A 27154-nucleotide genomic window follows, 5' to 3' on the forward strand; every position below is an offset into this window, starting at 1 on the left:
GAGAGAGAGAGAGAGAGAGAGAGAGAGAGAGAGAGAGAGAAGAATTTCGCGAGTCTGAGTTGTTTTGGCTCAGAGATAAAGGTGTATTTCTATCGAAAACTTGAATAAGAAATATTGCACGATCGTTTTGTTGTAAGAAATTTATCATTACAATCCATTGATCCATTTTTTCTTTGGATCAAAAAAAATCATAAACCAGTCAGGTATGTACTTATTAGCTCTTTATTAATTGTAAAAACAAAAATGATTTTTTTTTGTCTGAGGACCAATCTTTTTAAACTTAAACCTTGGAAATAACCGAATCAGAAATAAATATAATTGAAATTAATATCAAAAATTTACTCGAATAAAATAAATTGGCACTGTAAATAAGCAAGTTGAAAATGCCTCTTCCATTGAGAATGCAACTCATATAAATGTCAGAACTTAATCAGTTAGTACTAGCCGGTTAGTAAGGAATTTAATAAAACTGTTAACAGAATATTCTTGAATAATGAAGGCCTAACGAACCTGAAGGTTCGATGGCGATACCACTATACGCTCTCTGTGTACATCCTTCCAGTGATACCCCTCCAAACCCAATTCTTCTAAATCAGTTTTAACGCAATCCCCTTCTACGTTTCGGTCTACCCCTCGGACGTTTACCTGTCGGTTCAGTATTTATTACCATTTTAGGGATCCGCTCGTTACTAAGTCCTACAACCTTACACCCCCATCTTATACGCCACAATGCTATATCTTGTAATTATATTTACCGGGTGATGGTCCCTTAATTCAGCGTTATGTAATCTTCTAAATCCAAAAAAAAAATATTCGGACCCAAAAAGGATGAATTAATAGTAGAGTTTAGAAGATTACATAACCCTGAATTAAGGAACCAACACCCGGTAAATACAATTAATTACAATAAAATAAAAATGGTGGGGGAGGGAGAATATTCTTAAAACAAAAACAAATCAATCAATGCGAAAAATCGAAAACAAAAGAATTGTTTAAAATTTATAAATAAATTGAGATATATTCATGAATATGAATATTGATTAAATATTCTAAAGAAAATGTATATAAGGCATTTATTAAAAAGACATGGAAAATAAAAAGACCATCAAGACCTAAACCGTTTCAGGATTTAGTTTCCTGCGAGAACCCGTCATAGTCGCGGAGGCTAAGAGAACTGTAATGGAGTAATGGCTCCATAAATAAATAATATAATCGTAATAACGGGTTATTGCGTGAAATTAAATTCTGAAACAATTAAATTCTTTAGTTTTTCCCACCGACGAAAACCGTTTTATTCTATTGGGAAACATTGGATCAGAAAAACAGCCGAAATAATTTCTTCTTAATGTTGTACTTAAACGATAATTTTGATTTGTATCTATGCGGGCGAATTTCCACAGTAAAACTGGATTACTCAATTTAGCGTGAAACCGTGGGGAGATGGCTGTATTACAGCCCGGTCAGTAACTCTTATGAAAAAGAAGATACCTTTCACTTCTTAGGAGCAAGTCCCAAATATAGCGAAAAAAAAAAATATATTTTGGGCAGCGGACCTGCCCTCCGGAACAATTATTCGGTTTGTTAAAAAGCTATAATTGGAGTGCTCTTAGCAATTATGTACGAGAAAAGAGCTTAGTTCGTTAGTGTATGACGGAATAATGCCTAACACACTTGTTAAATTGCTTTAACAATTTTAAACTATTGACTTGATAAAATCATTGTTTTTATAAACTATTATTTTAAAAGTTTTATTATTTATAAGTTTCTAGTTACGATTCCGAAGAGACCTCGACAAACGAATGTTGTTTCATCGTCTATATTTGTTTTTAAATTGATGTATGGATCTATTTGTTTTGTTTTTTTTTAATTTTTTTAAATAAACAATTTTTTAAATAAAAATAATTTATTCTTATTGGAAGATTATTGATTGACCGTGTGTAAAGATGAAAGGAATATGGTCCGGGTGCGGTCAAAAAAACTCAAATAGTTTATTTCTACTATTTGAGTTTTTTTTGACCGCACCCGGACCATATTCCTTTCAATTTATTCTTATAAATTCATTTTCTATTGAAGTCTGTAAAAAACAAAAAAATGTATCTTAATATAAATGCCAGTATCCAGGGTTAAGTACCCTGGTAAGACTAGAAAATAAAGAGGACGCTTAAAAGATTCACGACAGCCTACTTTCATGACCCACCAATAATCAAATCAAAATCATAAATATTTATTAGGGATGAAATCTTATACTGCGAAATCCCTGTTTATACTCATCCGCTTATATGTATCTTTTATTTTCTTATCTTATCGACGTTTCATAAAGATTATTGTGATGATAATGAACAAGATCAATTTATCCATCATTACATTCCCAGAAATGGGATTACTGAGGAAAATATATTCTTGAGTGGCAAAACAAGCCGACGGAAAAGGAGAAGAGGAGACTATAATCTGTAGAGGGCAGCCCCTTCAACAGGTGTGAGGCCCTCCCCATTTCATCATTCTCCCTTTCTTACCGCACCTCAATCAATCTTGTAATAAAAGGGTATCAAATTTAGCCAACCCTTAACAGGAACACTTCTTAACCCTTCAACATGCTACTATATTTTTGTCATAAATTTCGGCCACGTCTTTCAAGAAAGGTTAACTTATGAAGCTCTTCGCTATATTCTTCTACTTTCAAGAGCTAATTCTTCGTTTTTTGTATCTGCCATAAAAAGTAGTACATGTTTTATAATTTGAAAAAATATAACTGTCTAACTCTTATTCTATTGAAATAAGAAATAATTGCAATAAAATACAAAATAAGGTTAAGCCTAACAAAATTTGATTAATTTCTCTAAGCAAAAAAAGTATTTAAATAAAATACATACGATTTTCTACCATTTAAATCCATGCATTCCAGTTACATAAGAATACCTTTTCTGTTACTAGTATTCTCAAATTCCAAATTAATTTTATTTAGATATAAGAACATGGTCAGGGTTGTGGTCAATAAAAGGAACAAATAGTTTTAAACTATTTTAATGTCCGACGTTTCGTCCCACTTTGCAGGGCTTCATCAGGGAAAGAAGAAGAAAGTAGAGATTAAATAAACTATATATATTTATTCTTTCAAGACGTTTATTTAATCTCTATTTTCTTCTTCTTTTCCCGTATTGTTTTTGTTTTATGTACATCTACTGTACTTTTTTAACTGTATATTTTACGTATTTTAAAAAAAAATTTACTCTTGCCATGGTTACTTATTTTTTATTCTTATCATTGTTTATTCAAGTTTATTTTATACTGATACTATTTTATGTCTTCCTTCCTTTTATTTATATGTAATTTCTAATCACTATATTTTTACATAATATTTATCCTAGCTTAAATTGCCTTATTGTATCTTATTGTTGTAATATTCTCAGTCTTCTTTTTTTGTATCTTTTTTGCCCTGATGAAGCCCTGCAAAGTGGGGCTAAGCGTCGGACATTAAAATAGTTTAAAACTATTTGTTCTTTTTTTTACCCCAACCCTGACCATCTTCTTATATTTAAATATTTACGGTCAACTATATATACATATATATAATTTTATTTAATGTTAAACATTAGTTTAAAAAAAAAATTCATATATAGGTAATTGACTTCAAATTATGAAGAAGATAGTCAGGGGAGCGATCATAAGAAAACAAAAAATAGTTTACAACTATTTGTTTGCCGACGTTTCTTCGACAGGGCTGTTTCAGATGAGAACTTTTGAAACAGTGAATTACCGCCCATACTTTTCATGAATCATTCTGACCATCTTCTTCATAAATTAAAAATATTTCAATTACCCTAGTCTCAATTTAGATGTATGAAGGGGCCCCTGTGGCATAAGTGTATGCGACTTGGTCGGATGCTTACGATGTACTGATGATAGAGCCACTGCGGGGAAACTGCACTACAAACATTACTGGTAAACTTTTTAATCATGGGCTGCCTCTCTTTACGCCAAATAGGTCGAGCGAATTTTGTTCTACAATCACATGTTTTTTAATAAACAAAACGTCCTATATAATTAAAATAAATCGATTTTGCAAATTAATTAAACGAATAAAATTATAACATTTTTTTCTTTAATGTTGCTACAACACTATCCTATACTTGTATAATTTAGCATGCTAAAACTTTTTACTTGTAATGATGAATACCCCTATGATGAATATTTTCTGGTTTCAGTTCACCCTCAGATTCAAGTTCCAAACCAGCTAGTTGGTGCGCCCCAGGGGACTGACGTCACTCTTGCCTGTAGCGTTGAAGCATCCCCAAAACCTATCAATTACTGGACCAGAAATTCAGGTAATTAACATGTCATCCCCATACAATGTTTGATGTACTTCACGAGGCCTTGACATGAGGCTTGCCCTTTAATATAGCATATAAATATATTAAGTAATTCTAAACAGAATGATACTATTTTTAATTTAAAACAAAGATAAAAAAAAAGACAATTAACGTAATATCAGATCGTTTTAATTTGATTACCGATTAATTAATTATTTAAAAAAACACAATTTAAAAAAATAATTATATCCACAATATCCTATTTTTTTAAAGGTAAAATGATTGTTAATTCTTAAAAGCAATGATGTTATCCTGAGAATTTCGTCTATGGAATATGACTATTTGCTTATGAAATTAAAAATATTTTGTCACGATACTACTATTGCATGTGCTATTATAAAAAATAGTTCAAATCGCCGATCAGGTGATGAAATGAGTGAATCAAAATGGACACCGACTTATTTATTTTTTTTAAACAAATTACTGATATTTCGCATGAAAAGAAAATAAGTGTAACCAAGAGGCACAGTGACGTTATTATTGAAAAATTATGCCCAAAACGTTTAATTGAAAATGGGTTGTCTAAAGTTTCAGATGAACCCAACCTATCAAAATGTGTTTAATTGGACAAAGTTAGAATCGAGTGGGATGCCTCCAGATCCCTTTGATATTATGGTTGCCATTAAAGCAATTTTACAAGACAGTGATAAATAGGACAAGTGAATTAAACAATCTGTTGTGGTGGTCTATGGTCATCTAATCAATGTTCTTAATATCACAAATCCTTGTCAGTGTTTACGAGTTTAACTTAGAATGATTTAACTGTTAAATTATTTGTCAAATTATAATAATGCTTCCCACTCTTCTTAAAATAGTATACTGCCCAATAGTTGCTAAACAGGCTATACACTCTTTTTAACAACTTATCTTTTTATATTTACGAAAATATTTTGAATTTTATTCTAGAAAAATAAATATTTACGAATGAAGTTATCTTCAAAATACTTCTGATATACTGAATTCAATCTCTCTTGTTCTTCCAAGAAAAAAGAAAAATTAATCAAATGAAACGTTAAACGCGTGAAATGGTCGTAATTGACAGCGATGATGTTGCAGCTGTCTTGACGATACCGAAGAACAAGCTAAATAGTTAAATTCTTGTTAGGGTATATAATTACATTAGTGTCATCATTTTGTCGTATAATCATATTTAATAAAAATTTGTGTGTTGCTTTAAATTCTATTAGATCTGTCTTCAATTAGTTTAAAATTTTAATACTTGATAATAATAGAAAAAATATAATTATCAATTACTGTACTTTTATTTTAAAAAATTAAAATAATTGCATCATCAAGAGCAACCAAAAGTAGCAATGTACCTACTTCTCGAATTTTAGCCAGATTTTTTCGAATCTGGTTCACTGCGCAATGTCCAAAATCTCAAGGAATAAGTGAATAAAATAGAAATAGAAAAATAGGTATATTGCTATTTAGCACGACTTGAACCTTTTCAATAGACTGAGGCTCTTTTGTCAAGACTGACATACCAAAGACTGAACAATTGCATAAACTTATAGCACTAATGGTTTACTTAACCAACAAAGATTTACGAGACAGCTAAAATGGAGCATTACAAATGATGAGATTAAAGTCAGTGTAGTGGAAGTCGATTAATCTTCGTTTTGAGAAACAGGTGGTTTCACTAGAATTATAGTGATAAATTCTTAAGTCCCAACTTTAAGTGGATAACCCATTGAACATAAATATAATTAAATGTGAAATATGAAAAAAGAATATATTAATTTTATTTTATAATCTAAACACGACTTAGGCCATTGTGGAAGTCAATATACATATTTTGTAAAGATAAATATTTAAACTTAAGAATTATATTTGTTGATAATAGTAATGTGTGTAAATCTCGAAATATATTTTTGGAATATACTGTGTTCTATATCAACAAGATAGTACAATCATAAGGAATGAGCACTTATAATATGAAAAATAATACAATCGGTTATCTGTGAATCAGCTGTAATTTTTAGCCTTTTTAACTGAAGAAACATTTTAATAATGTTCACACTGTACCACTCAGCCAGTCGTAGGGAAACGTCCATGTTTAATGAACAACTAAATATACTGTATTCCAACGTTTCAGCAAAAATTCCAAGCCTTTATCAGAGCTAAGAACAAAAAAAACAAAACAAGATAACTACTATGATGAATAAAAGGAATTACAAAATGAATAGAAAACAACCATTAATATAGATACACAAATAGTATGGAAAGAAAATGTATAGTATAAATATTATAAGAAGACAAAGGCTGTATGGGGAAAAGGAATATTAAAATTAAAAAATAAAATACATATGAAAATCTAGTTAGATAAATATATGTACAAAATAAAAAAATATTTAATGTTGTGTAAATAAATAATTTATATCTATTATAGTCTCAAAACCTTTTATTATCTTTACAAGTCGTTTCACAACCTTGTGCTATGATAAATTTTAATAAATAAGTGACTGTGGTAAAGAATTTTAATTTTTGTTTTAATGTGAAAATTGACTGATTAGAAATTGTTGAATTGACCTGGGCAGAATAGCCTGCAGTTTTATTTCTAGTTCAAAAATTGTATTAAGATTGTCCCTGAGGATGGCCGAATTGGACGAAACGTCGAACTTGTAAATGGAATAAAAGGTTTAGAGACTATAATAGATATAAATTATTTATTAAAACAACATTAAACAATCTCAAGAAAGTATTTAAGATTATAAATAAAATATTTAAATTTTAAGTTATAAAAAAAGTGGAAAAGAAAACGTACATGTACTAATTAAATATGCAAGTGAAATAATAGCATTAAAGAAATAAATATAAAGTTATATAAGCCAAAAGTAGTAAAGGAATCTGAATATGAATGAGAAAATCATAGTTAGTAAATATATGAAAAAAAATAGTTATAGTTAAAGTTATGTAAAAAGTGAGAAAAAATATATGTAATTAATGAAATATGTATGTAAAATACTACAATGAAAGAAATAAAATATAAATTTATATAAACCAAAAGGAGTAATTAGTAAATATGACAATAATAAAATGAAGTGAACACAACTTGATGTAGGAAGATGTAAATAATAAAGACATATTATGTAATCGACATGTCATATTATAGGTATCCTAATATAGTATAATACCAGATTCAACTGCGTTTTTGGTCTCTTGCACCTCTTTATGCACTTACACGCTTGATGTACGTTGGTGTAGAAAACATCGAAAGAAGGTGCTCCGGGGATTCTTTGTCATGCAATGTCTTGCGCAGAATACCATAGAACTCTGGGTCTAGGGTCCCTGTACAGTCTAAATATGTCACTATGGTTACCTTATTCTCGAATCAGTTCTTGTTTACTACCGCTTGTAGGTTCGGCAGAGGTGGTCCTGCAAGAGACATGCTTGCAAATGGGGTGAGATCCATATCTATGCAACATGTCTTGGAATAATATACAAAGTAGTCATTCAAATTTAATTTATTTATTAAATTTACAGACATAAATAGAAGCAATTCGATTTAAAACAATACCAGCTGTACACTTGTTAATGTCATTCAACTTCCAGCTTCGGCGATTTATGGAGATTTCGTTTTCAATTCAGATTCATTGAATTATCAGTTCAAATTATTTTAATTTTATAATATTCGTAAGAAGAATTATAATCATGTTTTTTTTTTTTTTAATATTAATTTAGTCATAAAAGTATTAACAATACTATTCTCTTATCTCATTAACATTTTTTAAGAAATGAGACTTAAAAGGAAATTAGAGTGATAAATTTTTTAATAAAAATGAGACACGAATCACTCACTTGTCTGATGGTTTTTCAAAATATTGTTATGACTAGCTTATCTACATAATTTATTTATAAAAGGTAATAAATCACCTTTTACTCTAAATATTTTTACTCATGTATTACAAAAAAAAAATAAATAAAAATTATTTCCTGAATAGAAGTTTTGAAGGTTAAAACCTTAATATTTAAGTTTCTTAATAAATAAATATGGGAGTGGAGTGGCTCAGTAGTAAGGCACTGTGTTATGGGTCGAACCATGCTGTGACAGGTAATTATTTATTCTGTTATTTTTGCCATGAGACAACTCTATGGGGCCCTAAGGGGTGCATCCAGTCTTATTAATTGAGTCCCTTTAATTAGGGAAAAATCTGGTGGTGCAGCATAATTATAACCAAATCACCTCCGTGTACAACCATTTTTTTATTAACAGGTTACTCACCCTTCACGGATTGTAGCCCATTTTTATTTATTAAATAACTTATAGTAATGTTTAAAATTAAATTCTATCGTAGTTAACACGGAAATGAATTTTTGGCAGTCCTAAATATTACTAGTCAGGTCTTTTTGGCTATACCTGGCAAGCAGTGCATTCAAAGGAAACATTTAGGATAAAAAAAATTAAAAAGTAATTAATTTATCGTCGAATTATTACCATAGCTAAATAATTCGTTCAAATGTTATAATTTTAAAGCCACCAGTTCTGTAGTTCATTGCACTTAGGACCAGCTATTGGAGTTCAAGGAACAACAGAGGCAGGAAGCATAATAAGACAGAAAAAAATAATGAAGACATTTCTTGGATGTTTTGAAGCTATAAACGCTTTACGAACCCAAAAAGTATTGGACGTCTGTCAGGCTATGACGTCTAACACAACATCCCATCATATTTTTACAAATATGCTTTGAAAACGATCAGTTATTATTTCTATTACCTAATCTTCACCCATGAAAGTGCCTCAGGTCACTTTTGCGTGAGGATTTATTGAAAAAGAGAATAACCAAACAATAGTAAGATTGAGTGTAAACTATAAGTAACAGATATGCAAAAATTTAGGCTTGTTTAAAATATAAATATATAAATTATTTAAATTGTAATGAACAATAAGTTATTATTAGTTATTAGTTTAAAAAAAAATTTCTTGAATAAAAGCGAAGCCAAATATTAAACAATGCACTGGATGTTTTGCCAGAGGATACTTTAACCAGCTCACCGATAGTTAATCAGAAATCTAAATGACGGTTAAATAAACGTGCACATGGCCACGGAATTTAGCGGTAATTATGAAAATCATATGCGCATACCATTTCATCATATCCGTTGCTCTGGCTTCATTCCGATTCAAAGTAAACAATCTCTTCCGAGACACTTGACGTTTTCAATCCTGGTCTGAAATTTAAACGTATAAACCACAAATATTAGCCGTGGTAATGGGATTCGTTTCAATGGTGCAAGTTGTCTTTAAATTATAATATTCAAATTTCACATGTCTCCTAAGTATTGGTGGAGTTCAACCTCCGGTCTTTTAGAAAATATGAAATAAATAGAAGGTTAAACATGTGATGGAAAAAATACTTGACTAGGAAATACATTTTTAAAATTCAACTACCTTTCGGATTTAAGGCAAATATATTTGAAGCATGGGTATACCCTTATACACGGTAGTTTATAAGTTTAGTAGTGTAGTAGTTATAATACGGATCTCAATGGTCTCATGGTCGGCAGCAGAAAACAATTAAAAAAAATCAGCTTGGAATCAACTTTAATTTTCAAGATATATGATAGCTACTAAAAGAAAATACCATAGCAGCAAAAAGTACAGTCAACAATTAATGTGAAAAGTCTAACAAAACAAGCACATTTGAAATGGAGTTCACGTTACTTGACTTGATACGAGAAGATGGTCCGAAATTACTACAGAGTGACCAAGGGAACACAAACGATGGATAGGAAGACCAGTCACAACATAGTAAGATGAGATGTGCCAAAAGTGGGAAACTATTGGGCTACTGTGGTCACAAATAGAGATCTATGGGGTCAACTAATAAAGAACCATAAAGAAGAATTATCAGTTATGAATGGAATATGGTCCGGGTGCTGTCAAAAAAACTCAAATAGTAAATGGGTATACTATTTTTATTTGAGCCAACGTTTCGCCCCATGTTGCAGGGATTCGTCAGAGCTAAAAAAGAAACAAACACTTGATATAGTTACAAAAAAAATAACAGGTAAAATATAAAAATAATATTTTTTAATAAAAAAAGTGGAAAATAACAGGGGTATACAATGAAAAGTAAAATTTAATAAGAAACATTAAAGGTTGTAAACAGTAAATGAAAACGGTAATAGTAACAGAAAGATAAGAGATAAAATAAGAGAAGAAATATTAAAGAAAGTACAAATTAAGAGATGAAAAGAAAAAGTATAAAATCAAATGAAAATTAATGAGACAGAATTCATACCTGTTTTGACATAAGTCAAGTTCAGAGAGAGCCATTTGTATTGGGAGGAATGGGGATGGCAGTTAAGCACGCCACTTAATAACGAAAATAATTTTTAAGTAAACAATGTAAACAAATTAAAATCAGGTAAACAATCTTCCAATTATCAGTTATATTTAAGTGTTTAAATACAAAATAGAAATTATTTTTAAATTAATGTAATGATTTAATCAAAGAAGTTTAGTTAATTTTTGTTAATTCTTCATTTGTGTAAACATACTTTTACCTCCCAAGAGAGAGAGAGCGAGAGAGAGAGAGGCTTTTAGTTCTGTAAAAATGGAAATAAAGCTGTTATTATTATTATTATTGATCTCTGGTCTAGGTACGATAGTAATACATGGAAGTGTAATTTCTTCATTGTGCGGATACTTTTGAATAAATTAACAACTCAAATAAAGCATAGGTCACTTATTTTATGGAAAAGTACACCAGCATCCATATAAATTAACTCTTAGTGTGTATTTTATTTTAGGATTGAATTAAGTTATCACCAAAATTATACCCATAAAATGCTATTGCTATCTGTATCGAAATATTTCTGTAATGAAGTCTGAATTGAACAATATTAGGCTTCACTTTTAAATAAGTTATTATTTTGTAATCAATTAGTTCATTTTTGTTAATTTTCGCGGAAATTAATATTAATATTAACCCTTGGACGACGCTCTGTGTCAAATCTGATCCCACCAAAACTATTTTGTAACATTTTTTTCTTTTAAAACTTTTTTTTTAAGCAGCTGCGAATAGTTTGTTGTCCTTGGTAGACGAGGAACTGAAAATTCAGGGTAGTATTCGTTGGACTTTGAGTAGGATTATTTTAAATCTTTTCTGGGACGCTATGGTTGTCAATGTGTGCGTCTATTGTCTAATACAATCCTGGAATTACCAAGTATATTGCTATTAAAAATTAATAAATTATAGAATAGAAAAAAAAGTGAATAAGTTAGTTTTGACAAATGACAGGGTTGTGAAAAGTGGGGCTAGTTCAGCGTATTTTGGTATCCTCAGAACATTCTACATTGGTATTGATATTTTTGTTCTATATTTTATTCTATTTCTTGGATTTACTCATGAATAAGTTGGTCAAAATAACAAAATACTGTTCCCAAATTCAATTATTCTTTCTTTTAATTATTTCAATAAACAAAGAGTGTCTACAATAATTGAAATTTTTGCAAACTGTCTATGAAAAAAAGTTTTCAAACACTGTCACTGCAAAAATTATATTAAAGATCATCTATTTTTGTTTCTTTGGTGATAAGCATAAGAGATTTCGTTAAAGATGAAAATAATAGATAAAACTCAGGCCATGCAGTCTGCTTTACTTTACATCATCAGGAAGCGATTGGGATAGCGAATTAAGTATATAAGCATTTTAGTAAAGACTTTTCTTTTATCCTTATATTATTGGAGATGTGATTTTACGAACGAAGCTGACAAAAGAAGGATTATTTATGAAATCAGATAGGCAGCTCAGGAATAAATAATTGTGTGTACAAATTCTTCCAAAGTTAATAATACCGAAAACCCCATAAAATACGGAGAGGTAACTATTTCAGCAGCACATAAATTTAAAATGAGTATAAGTCAGAAAGAAAATGTCGAATTTCAATAATAAACCATCAAAACTTTCTACGAAAAATAACTAATCTTCTTCATCAATTGTAACACCAATCCCAATATACACAGAAGCTTTAAACTTAAAAAAAATATTGATATTTTAAAGGATTTACAATAATTATATTTAAAATACTGAATTTTATAAAAAAAAAAAATCTGAAAACTGAGCCATTACCTACTAAAACTTATCTATCAATCTACTCATTAATTGTTGAAATTAAGCTCATATTTTTTTTTTTAAATTCACAGTGAAACAATATAAAAGAACAATGACCTTCTATGTATACGAATCAATAAATAAAAAAAGAAGCATGTTTCCATTAAAACATTATAATTTGTGTCTCTAAACCTTGTTTTGTACTTGTTTTTTTAAAATTAAATTCCCGTGTTTTTTTTTCCTTTGTTCGTTAGCTGCTGATTTTATTTTTCATATCACGCTATTTTATTATTACCTTAATAATAAAACGTATCCTAATATCTTTCCAGAAAAATATTAAATTTTCTTTCGATAATTGGGACTTGAAAGGAAAAAAAATAATGAAATTTTAACCTTTACTGTTTCTAAGAAAATGTAAAATTTCTTCTTAAGGACAAAATAACGTTTTATAATTTGTCTGTGTCATTATCATTTGGAACGAGCGAGAAATATCAGCCGGGAAGAAAAGGAAGAGGAAAACAGGAAGAAGATATTAATCCAAGCCAATAAACATAATAGGACATTTTTTACCTTAGACTTCAGTTTATATTTTCATTTCTAGTATTTTGTTTTCTTGTGTAGTATTGCATTTGATCATATACATACATTAGGAATAGAGATGAGAAAGAACACTTACACCATATTTACAGAGATATATCTAGTGATTATAAACAAATTTCCTTAAAGTCCATCTCAACTACGTTCATTTGTGGATTAAGGCTATATTAAAAATAAATAAAAGAAAATAATAGAAAACAAAAAGTACGCACAATTCATATTGATGTATAGCTTGGAACAAACATATTTATTGTAATCTATTTTTCTTTTTTGTGGGTCCTGAGGTCAGTCAATAATACAACTTTATTTAGGTGACGTTTCGCAACTTTATAGTTTGGTTATTTCCATTCTGTAAATTTCGCTTAAAGTTGGAGGAAATGATAACTATAGAAAAATATAAGAAATATCAATAAAATATTAGATGTACACAATTTAAAATCATGTTACCCTAACCTAAAAAATCCATACGATACATTTACCAACACAATATAAACAGACAAAAAACAAAACAGAAATAACCAACGGACTATCTGCTAGGGGATAAAAAAGGTTACGCCTTGGAAAAACCGAAGCAAACCTACCTCCATTTCAAAACCTGTTCAGTTCTAGTACAAACTTGAAGTTAGTTGAATCACAATGTAGAACACACTGTAATTAGGGAGAAAAAATTGTTTATTATATCTTATTATTGTCTCTTTTTTCTGATTATACCATGTATGTGTAATTTATATATGCCCGATTACGGATTGATAAGTATGCTGTGTGGGATAGCAACCTAATGTATTTAGGCAGCATAGATAAATAAAGTATTTCTCTCTCTAGTAAGTACTGTTTTTACTAAGCAATGTTTTAATTGTAATAGTTATCAGTCATAAAGTACACTATGTACTTGTATTTTTACACTAATTAGTTGAAGAAACTGTTTGTTCTAAAGTAGTTTTTTTTTCATTAAAGGGCATGAGTATGCAAATAAGAAAGTTGCGAATGAAGTTGTATTATTGACTGATCCTCAAAACCCACAAAAAACAAAACAGATAAAAACGCGGATTCGAATCCGGCTGTGTAAGATAATTATTTTCTTTTTTACAGTAGCCGTGAGTTGTATCCTTACAATCCTAAATCCTCAATGCTCCTTAATTTTTTACAAATAAAATCATACATAAAGACTTAAATGTTCCATATGAAACCGATCTAGACCGAACAAGATATCAATCCTTCCATTGCAATCTCCCTAACCACCAAACCCATTCGTTACTAATCTTACTTCCTTTTTTTATTCCGGACAATCCTCCGAGGCGTCTGAAAAGAAGATGGCCTCGAGACCTTATATTGTAAAAATGTTTTTTAGAGTGCTATGGTACTAATGGGTAGTTTCTCTACATGCTTGTAACATAACATCATGATTTCCTCAAATTTACTTGATGTATTTTATGTACAGTTGTAAATATCAATAAATAAATTTAAAAAAAGAAAGAATTCTTTGATAAATAAATAAATTTTCCAAGGATTTTTTTGGTGGAATTCTTATTGATGTAGACTTATTTTATAGGGATTTATTTTTTGTCAAATGTAAATATAATTAGTCTGGAAAAGTGGTGCTAAATATGAATTTTTTAACAGTTGAAAGGAAGGGGAAGCTAATTCTGAAGTATAGCCAATATGTCCTCGTTTATTCTGGATTTGAGAGAGGCTAGGCTGGCTGATCTTTCAGCTTACTTTATCGTCCCTTCATATTTTCCAACAAACAACAATAAATATTACCATATAACAAGTAAATTTATGGATTCCAATATTCAGAAAATCATTTAGCGAAATACACTTATCTAAATGGTTCCATCTGTTAGTTATTAATGCGAAGACAGGCTAATAAGGGAAGCCTAAATTATAATTTTATAAAAATGACAAAGAAATAAGCCTAGAAAATTTTCGGGTCCTATTCTTCACTCACAAACATAAAATTAAATTTTTTATTCAAAAGTATTTAGAATAATAACCGAACTAATATGACAGGTAAACTAAAGTGTAAGTGATCAAATTCAAAACGACTTCAAGAAGACCAGAAATGGCATAGAGACCATCTCTGTACTCATCACATGACTATCGTTTTTGTTTTGTTTTTTTATGACCCAACTACCTAATCATTTCTGGCCTACGGGGAGGGGGGAAGTTATCTAGAGGTAACCAATCTATTCTAGCTATGTTGGGGGTCGAGTTTTCATTTCGTAGGATCACCACAAAAAAAAAAACTACGACCATCTCAGGCTGAATTCGAACCAGCACCACAGTCACAAGGCAGGCGCTTAACTTTCTCTGCTACAAACTGCCCTCACATTACACAACTTTCAGTTAACATCTCACTTTGAAATGAAATTTATCCTTGTATATTTCAACACAGCTATTTCATTATTATTCAGCGTGGCAATTCACCTTACTATTGATATTGACAACCATTGATACCTTACTATTTCATTGACTATTGATATAACAACCATGGAAAAACAATAGTAATCCAATTCTTCGATATTTAATAATCATCTGTCATTTATTATTATTCACAGTGAGTGATATTTATTTTCTTCAAATAAACAAAAATTTTATATTTTATTTTTCAGTTATTTTGAAAATTCGTTATAGGGGTTTCTTGAGATGTAAAATATGAATATCAACTTTGTTCCTACTATTCAAAACAGTTCACAAAAAATAACTGAACCGTCTGCTAAGCAATAGGATCGAAAAATATCGGGAGCACTCGGTTATTTCCTATTTCCCAGTCTATCATAGCCCAATCGGTTTGTGTAAAAAACAATTTTTTCCTTTATTTCATTATCACATCCTTTCATAGTTCATACTTTTTTCATTTTTTATTTCTATTAACGAAGAGAAATGATTAAACAAAATGAAAGGTACTTAAGAGAAAGTGTTTTTTATTTGTGTTTTTTCTAATGCGGTATTCAAACCTAGAAAATCTAAAAGTTGCTATGTAAAGTGGAAAATCGGCTCTATTGTTCCATGTGTATACCGGCCTTATATATGTAATTATTTTGTTTTGAGCTAGGCTGTTTACAGAGACTATTTTGTGATACCCAGGGGACCTTACAACACATTTTTCTGTCAAAAACTGGAATTTGAAAATTATTCCTCAGCAAATGTAGCATGCATGTATAAGTGAGTGAAAGTAAAAATCTTTTTATTGCTTTGTTAAAGAGAAATAAACCCTTTTTACCGATGAAAGAATAATATAATATAAAATATACTGATATATTATTTTACTCATTACCAAATTCAATCCACATTATTTAAAAATTATGAATACATTTAGCATTTTAGTAATGGTCCACATAATTAAAATTATTTGATTTCATAAATATTACTTCTGGAAGTATTAGTTTTCAGTGTTGGACATTTTTTTCTTGGGACTTTTCATCTACAATACATCAATCAATATTACACATTAAATTATTTAAAAAAAAAAAATACATGTATCACTGTTAAAACCACATTCACTAATATGTTGGTTCATTCCTTTTTTGACATATTTTAAAAACTAATTTGGAAATGGATTTAAAAGAATGTTTACCTTATTTTTACTCACCCAAGAGGCTTATAGATTGCTTATTTCTGTTTATCCTTAGATCCCTGTTATAATATAATATCTCTTCACCATATTCAACATAAGTCATAATCGGACAACTATTGCTATTTCATAATTATGAGAGATAGTTGACCGTAGAACACGTACTAGGAAATGATGATTCGGTCTAAATGAAACACCAACTTATTTGTGTTTTTTTATTTTTTTTTTTTTATTTTTTTTATCTTTTTTTTTTTTTGGCGAAATGAAGGTAAGTTTTTTATTTCTTCATTTTATTTAGCAGTTCGGTATATGTTACATTTCAAATTTTTGTGTCCACTTAGTAATTTATTGCATTATTTTGGCTTTAGATATTGTTATGGGTTTTAAAAGTTTTCTTTTGTAACTATTATTTTCTTTATGCAACATCTTTACATCTCGAAGAACAAAATATGTTCTTAAGGAGATTTTTATCCTCAATCCTTATGATCTATATTTAATAATTTAACCTCGATATATAGTATAACTTTAGAATCAAGGGAAGCATTTTAATGGAATTTACTTCATAATTTACAATTTACATCAATACTATCATCTTCGGCTTGAATATTTATTTTGTTAAATCTGTCTATCTAAGACTCATCTTCACTAATGCCTTACATCACGAGACTCACTAGTATTTAGTTTATTTTTCATTTTAGAAAAAAAATAATAATAATTATTATTATAAAATTAAAGAAAGGATAAAGAAATGGTTTGGAAATTACTAATGGTAAATTACGAAATCGCAACACTGTGTTATTACTGTAGAGATCTTTTTTATTCGACGCTTCAATGCGATGTGAGTTATTGTTAATTTCTTTTCTGAGTTTCACATATTCATCATAAAACCGGATGATATATTTATAATGCATCTTGATATTTTTATCATATTTTATCTGTCTTTTTGTGCCATAGTAATAGAAAACTACAGAAAGAAATGTTTCATAAAATATTGCTGTGAAATAAGTTCATTTTCAGTAATCGCTAATAAAGATTCATGTCCCCTCTGTAGGAGCAACCGTGTACAAAGGGTTAAAACGAATCCCACTAAAAAAAAAAAAAATAATAAATATATTATTTACAATCTTTGTAATATAAACTATAATAAATAAAACTCAAACACAAAGCTTAAAAAGAAAAAAATGCAATCGACTGTTACAGAGAAAATTTTAAAGCCATATTATTTATTTAATCCGAACTCACAAAACATTTTCTACTCGCATTGCTAAGGGGGAATTCCGAGATCTCTAATTAGTCTCTTTTTTATGAAAGTACATTTCTTTTTTTCCTTTTTTTTTAATGTAATTTATACTATAACTGGGCTCATGATAGGGGCCTAAGTGGCGTATAAAGGGCGAAAAGGGTTAGAATAATAGGAAGATGCTGATAAAGCCGGGAGTAAATAAGAAAGGGGTAGGGAAGGGAAGGGGGGTAGATCCTGGGGGCCCTTAATGAAGTAGAAGAGGAGGGGTGAGGAGGGGGGCTTTTATTAGCCGACATCAACAGGTGTTCACCCCCTAGCCCTCTCCCTCTCACCCCCCACCCTCTGGCCAAATCACAATAATTCTCACTTCCCCGCCTGAATATAAAGTTTCGTCCAAGGGCCCTCTCACAGATTTGCCAAGTTCCTAGCCCATTCGGAAATGCTACTGATAAACTAATTTCATTCACTGCTGCCCCACGAACAGCTTGCGTTAAATTTGATTAAAATCCTGATAAAGATATTTAATATTCTGAAATATGAAATAATGAAAACAACTTTTTTTTTTTTTGTAATGTAATTCTTTTTTTTTATTTCCCACTTTTTATTTTTATTTTATTTTATTCTCTCAACAGACGCACCTACAACAATCAGTGCTTATTAAGAGAGTTGATTGGTGGATCAGTGAAGAAAAAACACTGATACTTAAATTTTATCTTATTTATACGAACCTTTCACCGTATATTGTAAGCCTTCATCAATGCTTTATAAATAAAAAGTAAACAACCATTACGAAGAATAATGAAAAAATAAATAGCACTATAAAATAACAATAGAAGAAGATAAAAAATTGAATGAAAATGTGATATAAATTTTTATGATAAATCAGATTTGAATATAAGAGAATATAAGATGAATAAAGAGAATATATATGAGAAATGTGATAGAAAAAAAATCTAAGTGATTAAATGAAATACATGAGAACATGGGGGTAACAAAATGTATAAATTAAATACGATTGTAAAGTTATATATATTAAAAGAAAAGAATAAAAAATTAAACCGAAAAATAATTAAATGCAGTGTTTTAACAAAACTCATTGCTTAGTCTCCACTGGCTCAATACCAGTAATACGGCGAGAGGGATGCGCTGGGATCTATTAAGCTCTGCTCTACCCCCGCACGTGGGGATAGAGTGGGCTCAGGGATCCTCAGGTCAATTGTGTAAATATTGTATATACGAGTGTAAATGTTACTAGATATTATATTATTTTTATTATTATTATTTTTTTTTTGATTATGTTCATTTTCTTTATCCTTCTGTTTGTATATATTTTAAGGGAGATTGTATTTATTTTATGTGCTTTTATTTATTTTTTTTAAATTTATTTATTTATTTTTATTCTTATGTATTTTATTTTAGTACGAATGTGATCATTCATCACTATTACCTATTGCCTACAACTGTGTGGAATATTGTAATATATATCAATAAATAAACTTAATACATAACAAACTGTTATATAATATTAAAATATTAGTATTTATGTTTTAATTATTTTTATTATCACTAATATATCAAATAATTCGAATACATTATATGATATAAGTTGAATACATTATATGATATAAGTTGAATACATTACATGTATTAAATTATTGTTGTTATTTTTCTTATATTTCACATGATAATTGTTACGTTAATTTACTTATACAAGTTTAATCATAGATTTTTTCATAAATATTTGTTATCTTCTCAGATTTCTATTTCTTATGGCTTTTTTACATATCATACTAATTAGTTTCGACTTATTCTTTGTCTGTTCTACTACTTATTATTTTGCTTCATATAATTTTATATTTTATTATATTTGCGTAAATAAAATTCCCTTTATTTTATTATAATTCATTTACATTTTGAATTTTAAATAACTTTTTAAATTAATATCCGGAATTTTTTGGAAACGTAATTTAGGAAACAGCAATGTTATGTCTGTTTCATAGCGAATCTGCAACAAATTAAATATTGAAGTCTTTATGGATAATTTTATTTATGAAATAATAAGGAGCAGTAAGAATTCTCTAGGGATTTTAAGGATTCGATTAGGGAAGAATATTGTCGTGGTTCCCCAGAGTAAACTTGTTGCTGATTCTGTTTTCTACTGTGTAGACTGCGCTAATGAAATGAGTCGTTTTTAAAAATAAATTGTTTATTATTATATTTGTTTTATTCCTTTTAGATATATAAATGTAAAGTAGCCATTCGTTGAACAATAAAAAAAAAATCGCCAAGCTGTTTGAAATAGTCTGTCAGCGTTTTGAAATGGATTAGAGAGCCATTAAGATAGTGATGGGGCGACTTCCTAAAAGCGTATTATCAGGATCGCAAAAGTTTCATTCTTGCGTCTCAAAATTAGGACACAAAGAATACATACATTTTAATGGAAGGTATTTAGTATTATGTTAGTGTTTATAAACTAGTTTTTATATTGTTCATCAAATGGATATTCTTGTACTTTATTTTAAAACCTAAAAAGTAAATAGGGAAATAATCCTTTAATTTTGTAATCTCCCTGTGCCACTGTAAAATCCATATATGCCTTAATTCTATGTTGATGAAATACTTAACTAAATGACATTTCCACAGGTGAGATGATCGTCCGAAGCCCCAAGTACCAAATGGAAGACGACGTTCAATCGCTGTACAGTTCAGTGATGCGGCTCACCATCAGGGACATCCACAGAACAGATCTCGGTGGATACAAATGCATATCCAAGAATTCCATTGGAGATGCAGAGGGTACCATCAGGTTGTATGGTAAGCCAATATTATATCAAAATCCTATTAATTTAATTCAAGTATAACATTTTAATTCAAATTATAAATCCTGTAATGAATATATGACATCATCCGATTATTCCAAGGGGCCTAAAATTCTAAGGTATCAGTGGTAAAGAGTCGGGGAGCTTTAATAGAAACAGAGGGATCTAACAACGCGACAGTCTCTCTCCTCTAACAGAGTATGTGAGGATTAAGTGTCCTACAAGAATATATGAATTAAGAATCTCAAAACGAAAAATCCCTACGAAGGTATGTCTGCTAACTCTTTGTTTAGGTTAAGAATAAAAAAATATAAATTTAAAATAACTTAATATGTGTTCTAGCTACCCCATAATTGAAATTTAAACATTAGAATTCAGATTAAATGTTTTTCAAAATGATTACCTTGAGCATAAAGACTGGTTTGGCAGTAGATGCTGAACGTGTGATATGTCTAATTGTCTCGCTTTCAAAATCTGACAACACTGAACTTTTTTGTAAGCGGTTCTCTCCGAAAGCAGCACTTCTTCTTTGCAAAGAAGTGCTATTTAAACTTGCGATTCAATAACACATATCCATAGCCGTCCTGACGCAGTTGCTGTTGAAGAATGATAAAGTATTTGTCTTAATGATCTAGTTAATCGCATTGAACATACTTTGAAATCAGTGTTAATATTTGCATTCCATTATCAAAGTAGTCGAAAAATATATTAGTTTATTTATTAAAACCTAAATAATTCATAAGAATGAAAATCTTTAGACGTGAATCCTAAAAAAAATGTTAATGAGCATACCTTTGTCGAGGTGGTTGTGTTAGATTTGATATTTCTAACGCTAATTAAAAATGTAAAGTACTGGACACCAGAAGGCCTCAACAATGCGTGTTCCAACAGTTTAAGTATCTGGTTAGAAGATGAATTGACCAGATGAACCTTAAATGAAATAGCGGTATATTCAGGAAGGATGGAAATTTCACTCCGATAGGTCAAGGAGAGAAGCAGAAAGGACATGATACTCTGCAGAGAACTAGTCTATAATCGTGAAGGGGGCTATAAGTCCCACAGGAACTAGCTGTAGGACCTTATAAAAGAAATATGTTCAAAAGAAAAACACTTGAGTCAATTTATATATCAGAGAACATCAATTCTACAGTTAATTTAAAAACAAATAATAGGAATTTAAACCAACATTATGCAGAGATTTTAAACAAAATAAATTTATAAAAAATAATTGGAGAAATTTTGATACTATTTACAATTAATTTTAATATGAATTTTGGTAATTGGATTAAATACAAATAGAGACTAAAATGCAATTTAAATTAAATTAAAAACAAGGGAGACCTGAGTGAGTGGAAGGTTATAAATAGGTAATGATAGTATAGATAAATTGAAAATTAAAAGTTTTAAATATTTATGGATTTCAGAAAATAGGTAACTAAATATAAGCTTAGGAAAGCTTATTAATAATAAATATGTTACAAATATTGTTTTAAATGTTACAAATGAATATATAATATAAGCTGTTAAATATTTCGGCCGAAATGGCCGAAACGTTGGACTATTGATGGAATAAAAAGTGTTAAGACTATACAAGGATACAAGTTTGATTTATTTAATAAATAATTACCAGTCTCAAGAAATTGAAAAAATATATTTAAAGGAATAAAAGGTTTAGGAAAAAGACCAATAAAATTACCAAAAATAGCCCTAGAATGTACTTATCCACTATATAATTGCTATTCACGTCCTCCTAAGGAGAAGCATTCCCGGGGGGAGGAGGAGTGGAGAGAAATCGTACTGAGGTTTACCAATTTGTGCTTAGTTGACTCTCTGTGCTATTAAACGTCATCGGGAGATGCTACGTATAAGACGTTTGCTTTTAGTGGATCCAAAGGTTATATTTTAATCTTAGTCCGGGCGTCGGTCAATAAAGGTACCTAAATAGTATTAAAAACTATTTATTCTTCCGTCACCCGCCACCCGAACTATCTTTTTTTCAATCCACTTCATACGGTCAACTATTTTCTTCCAATGTATAATCTTTATTGATTGAAGAAGATGATCAAGGAGTGCGGTCAACAAAGAAACAACATAAATAAACAAACAATATTTATTTATGCTGACGTTTTGGCCTGATTTCCAGGTCTTCATCAGGCTATAAAAACAAAAAGACACCATTTAGAGAGAAAAAAGTTGATTAATTACTATGGACAAAAACAGTAGTAGATTGATTACATTATTATTTATGTACATATAAATGTGAGTAATAAATAAATAATACAGTGGAAAGAATCTATATAGAATTATTTAAATTAATAATGGAGCTTATGAAAAAAAAGAAAAAAAAAAAGTTATAGGAAGAAAATCCAGGCTACATTGATATAAATTGCAGGAAAAGCTGCTGGAGTACAGGCCGGCAAAAGACGTTACATGAATAGAAATCTAAAGGTCCAAAGATGTAAAAAAGGTGTAAAGTAAGGTCAAAAGGTGTAAAATGTATAACCTTTATCAATTCAATTTATACATTTAAGGATATTACAATATATTATATAATAGTCACTTTTTTGAAAAGTATTCACAAGAAATAGTACAAATATTAATATATGGTGTTTACCTGATGGCAGTAGTTGTTCACATGTTAGCTGGTAGGTTGTGTCATGTTGGCCCATAGTGGTTTGCGTGGCTTTAAGTTGTTATAGTATAGATCAGAAGATAGTGGGCCCCTACAACTATTTTATTAAGATTGAATATTCGAGTCTTATTTTCAATTAGTGCACTTAGACCGGGAATACCTGTGTATAATAATTATTAAAATATGCCAAATCCTTCCCGCATTGAGACCTATCATGGTCATCATCAAAATCATGTAGATGCCGAAGACATTTTCCAAATAATGATTAAATGTATGATTAGTTAATCCAATATGAAAATAACTTATATCCGAAACATTAAAATTATATTTATTGAAGAAATCGTAGAGTTATAAATAAAATTTCAATCATCAATAGAAGAATTATAGAGAAAATTAAAATAATAAATACAGCCATGTTTATTCCTCTACGAAAATTCCTACAACGAAGATATCCACTGAAAAAATGGTTGTGCGAATAAAGGCAAATATAAAGCCACTCGTCTGACATCCCTTGACCTAGAAACAAGAAAATTTAATGAGTACAAATTAAATCTCTTTTACGAGGAGGCTCTGATTAGTATGTTGTCGCTGAAAAGCTGAAGTCGCATATCTGAAAATTTTATTAATTTGTGGTTTGTTGCATTTTATAATTGATTAATTAACCTATACTAATATAAATTCCAAACAATAATTAACTGAATATGTGAAGTCCCTAATCTAAAAATTTAATTGAAATGCGGACATCTTCAGATAGACCACTTATACATTATATTGGCAATTTACTCACTCTTATTTTAAGTGAAATCTCCACATTGTTAAGTGACGTTAATAGAAAACTAATTATAAATGGGTTAAGTAACTGATTAGTAATCAATCGCTTGTAGCTAACAAGTTGATAGTTGCTTTTTAGGTAAAATGAATGTTAAGCATCTTTATTTACTAAAATAAAATAATTTTTTATTTATTTAATGTAATTTACAACTGTACAAAATAATACAATAAGTAAATATGTTGTATGTTTCATATACACTTGAAAATCTTGGGAACCACCCATCGGTGGTACTTCAAACATTAATTTAAATAGTAGGTCCCATGGCCATCTTCTTTTCAGACGCCTCAGAGGATTATCAGGGATTGTTAAGGATGAAAGATTAAGAATTAATGGGTTAGGATGGTTAAGGAGTTTGGAATGAAAATACGCATATCTGTTTTGGCCCAATTCTGCAACGAATGGGATATTGAGAATGAGTTTATTTGTAACGTAATAAGGAGCATCAAGGATTTTACGTAAGATTATGGATTGTAAGGATTGGATGCGGGAGGAATTTGATGGTTTGGTGGAGCCCCAGAGCTCAATTCCATATCTCCAAATTGGTCTGATCATCGTAGTGTATACTAATTTTTTGTAGTGAATGGGAAGTTTAGAGCGTTTGTCAAGTAAGTGTTGTAGCAATCGGAATCTACGAGCAGTTTCTTGTCCTTTCAGTCTTGTGTGTGGATTCCAAGTAAGTCTCTTGTCAAGATGGAGTCCTAAGTATCGAATCTGTTCAACAGGCGATAGCGGAGTATTTAGAAAGGATACTGTAGGATAGGAGGGTAGAGGTTTACGACGGAGAGTAAAGGTGATCTGGTGGGATTTGTCAGAATTTATTTTGATTCTCCAGTTTTGACACCATTCTTCAATAGATGTTATGTGTGCCTGTAGTGTTTGTGATGCATTAATTGGGTTGTTAGTTACAGATAGTATACATGTGTCATCAGCGTATGTTGTTAGGACTTAAATAAAATTAGAATGAAAAAAAAAGGACATAAAAATAAATAAAATCTCTCTTAAAATATGTACAAACAGAAGGATAAAGAAAATGAACATAATCAAATTATGTGGATGAAAAAATAAATAAATCACATTTACACTCCTATGTACAATATTTACAAAATCGACCTGAGGATCCCTGAGTCCACTCGATTCCCTACGTGTGAGGGGTAGAGCCGAGCCCATAAGATCCCAGCGCATCACTCTCGTCGCATCACTGGTAAAGCCGCAGATACTCAAGTTGAGTGAAGAATCTGGCCATTGCCAGAACTCCAATTGTCCATTTTTATTTTACAATAAGTCTCTCGGGCACTGTCGTTTCAACCTTCGAGGTGGATTGTAGGGATGGGTGGAACTGGATAAGGATTGAACCAAAGGATTACGATGGTTAGAAACGTTTATATAGAATTTTGAGTTGGTATGAGGCTAAGGACAAAAGGGGTATGAAGGTCATGGTTTAGTGATCTATTTGTTTCTTATTAAACCCCAAGATTATAAATTAAAATTAATCTTTTCTTTTAAATAAATAATTTTACGTTTCAAGAAATCTGGAAGTAACCTAAAATACGAATTTTTATCACAACAGAAAAATAATTTTTTTTTTTCATAATTTTTGCTATCTCTCGTCTTATTTTTTTTTTTATAAATTTTCAAAAATAGAAATAACTTTAATACGAACCCACCAATCTACAAAAAATTTAGGGACGTGTGTATGGTGGACGTATGATAAGTGGGAGTTGGTGGTGCGCTAACCGCACCAGAGATTTTATATTAAATGTCCTCTGAACTATTTATTTTGTTTAATAATAGAGATCGATTTTAATCTATATAAAGAAAATTGTTATGTTTTTTATTATTATTTAAAATCTGCAAACATTCTCAACCGATTTGCATTTGCATTTAAATGTACCGTGTTTTCCAGGGAAGGTTCATAGCTAATAAAATCCGTTAATTAATTGAATAGTAAATAAATTATGAAAAATATTAAACTTTACTAGCATATAACTCAAAATGGTTATATTTTTTCCTGTTTTATATATAAGGCAATATGATAAGGCAATAGCACTGCCTAAAGAAAAAAAAAAAGAATAACCTAAATCAATCAAATATTAACAAAGATACTGCGAATTTTTTATATCCTCTGTTCCCTCTATCTATATAAAAAAGAAGCAATGCTTGGTTGTTACTTATGTCGATTAAGATCTTCGGAAAATCATTTTATAAAATGTTTTTATTTTTTTTTAATGCACGGTGTTGTCAAGGGAAGGTCCTTATACATTGAAAGTACGGGGAAACAATAAAGCTTTCATTTGAATGGGGGGGATGCCCAGCAAATCAAAAACAGATCTTTCAAATCGGACATTCATTTACAAATATATTTCACACGATCCGCTTATAGTTCTAAAAAGATTTTTAATAAATTTTTTGACAAAAAATAAATATTGTAATATATACGTAGATGTTTTATACTTTTAATTATTTTCATTAAATCTATACATCCTACATAATGAAATCTAGGAATAGCAAAGCATTACCGGGACTGCTAGGAAATAAATAAAAAAGTACAATTAGGGATCAATGAGCTATTGAAAATCTTCCAGGAAGGCGGTATTTAACCATTGATTATTGTATATTTTTATGTAAATAAAGAGGGAGCGGGATAGATCAGTGGTAAGCTAGTAATTCCAAGAATCGACTGATCGCATGTATATAAAGAGATGTACCGAACCCAATAAAGACAGTATGTTACAGCGGTTCACACGTGTTACATCTTATTCCTTCTTCTCTATTTTGACATTTGGCTTTCGCTGATACTTAACTGGTGCCGAAACCCGGGAACTTTAGATACCAGAGCAATTTTCAGTCTAAAAGATTTTTTTTTCTTTTTTCTTTTCTTCTTTCATTCTTCTCTTTGACTTATGAACAGTAACGGAATAGTAAGAAGAGCAGTTCTAAACCTGGAGAATATGAACCAAAATAACCAACCTCAAGCTGCAGTCAACCAAACTTTAGCAGCAGGTAACCCACCTCCGGTGCAGATTCAGCCA

General features: G+C 29.9%; 1 protein-coding gene across 1 annotated transcript in view; it reads left to right on the forward strand.

Moving 5' to 3' along the window:
• The window catches only part of LOC106690216 (lachesin), a 128626-nt gene that overhangs the window by 45703 nt on the left and 55769 nt on the right, over window positions 1–27154 (forward strand). Inside the window, exons 4-5 of the mRNA XM_067053562.1 lie at window positions 4203–4322; window positions 20486–20656. Coding sequence (XP_066909663.1) covers window positions 4203–4322; window positions 20486–20656 — 291 coding nt within the window. The remainder of the gene's footprint in view (window positions 1–4202; window positions 4323–20485; window positions 20657–27154) is intronic.

This window comes from Halyomorpha halys, unplaced genomic scaffold (assembly GCF_000696795.3).
Source record: "Halyomorpha halys isolate HHAL.00 unplaced genomic scaffold, Hhal_1.1 Scaffold1618.1, whole genome shotgun sequence".
Lineage (NCBI taxonomy): Eukaryota > Metazoa > Arthropoda > Insecta > Hemiptera > Pentatomidae > Halyomorpha > Halyomorpha halys.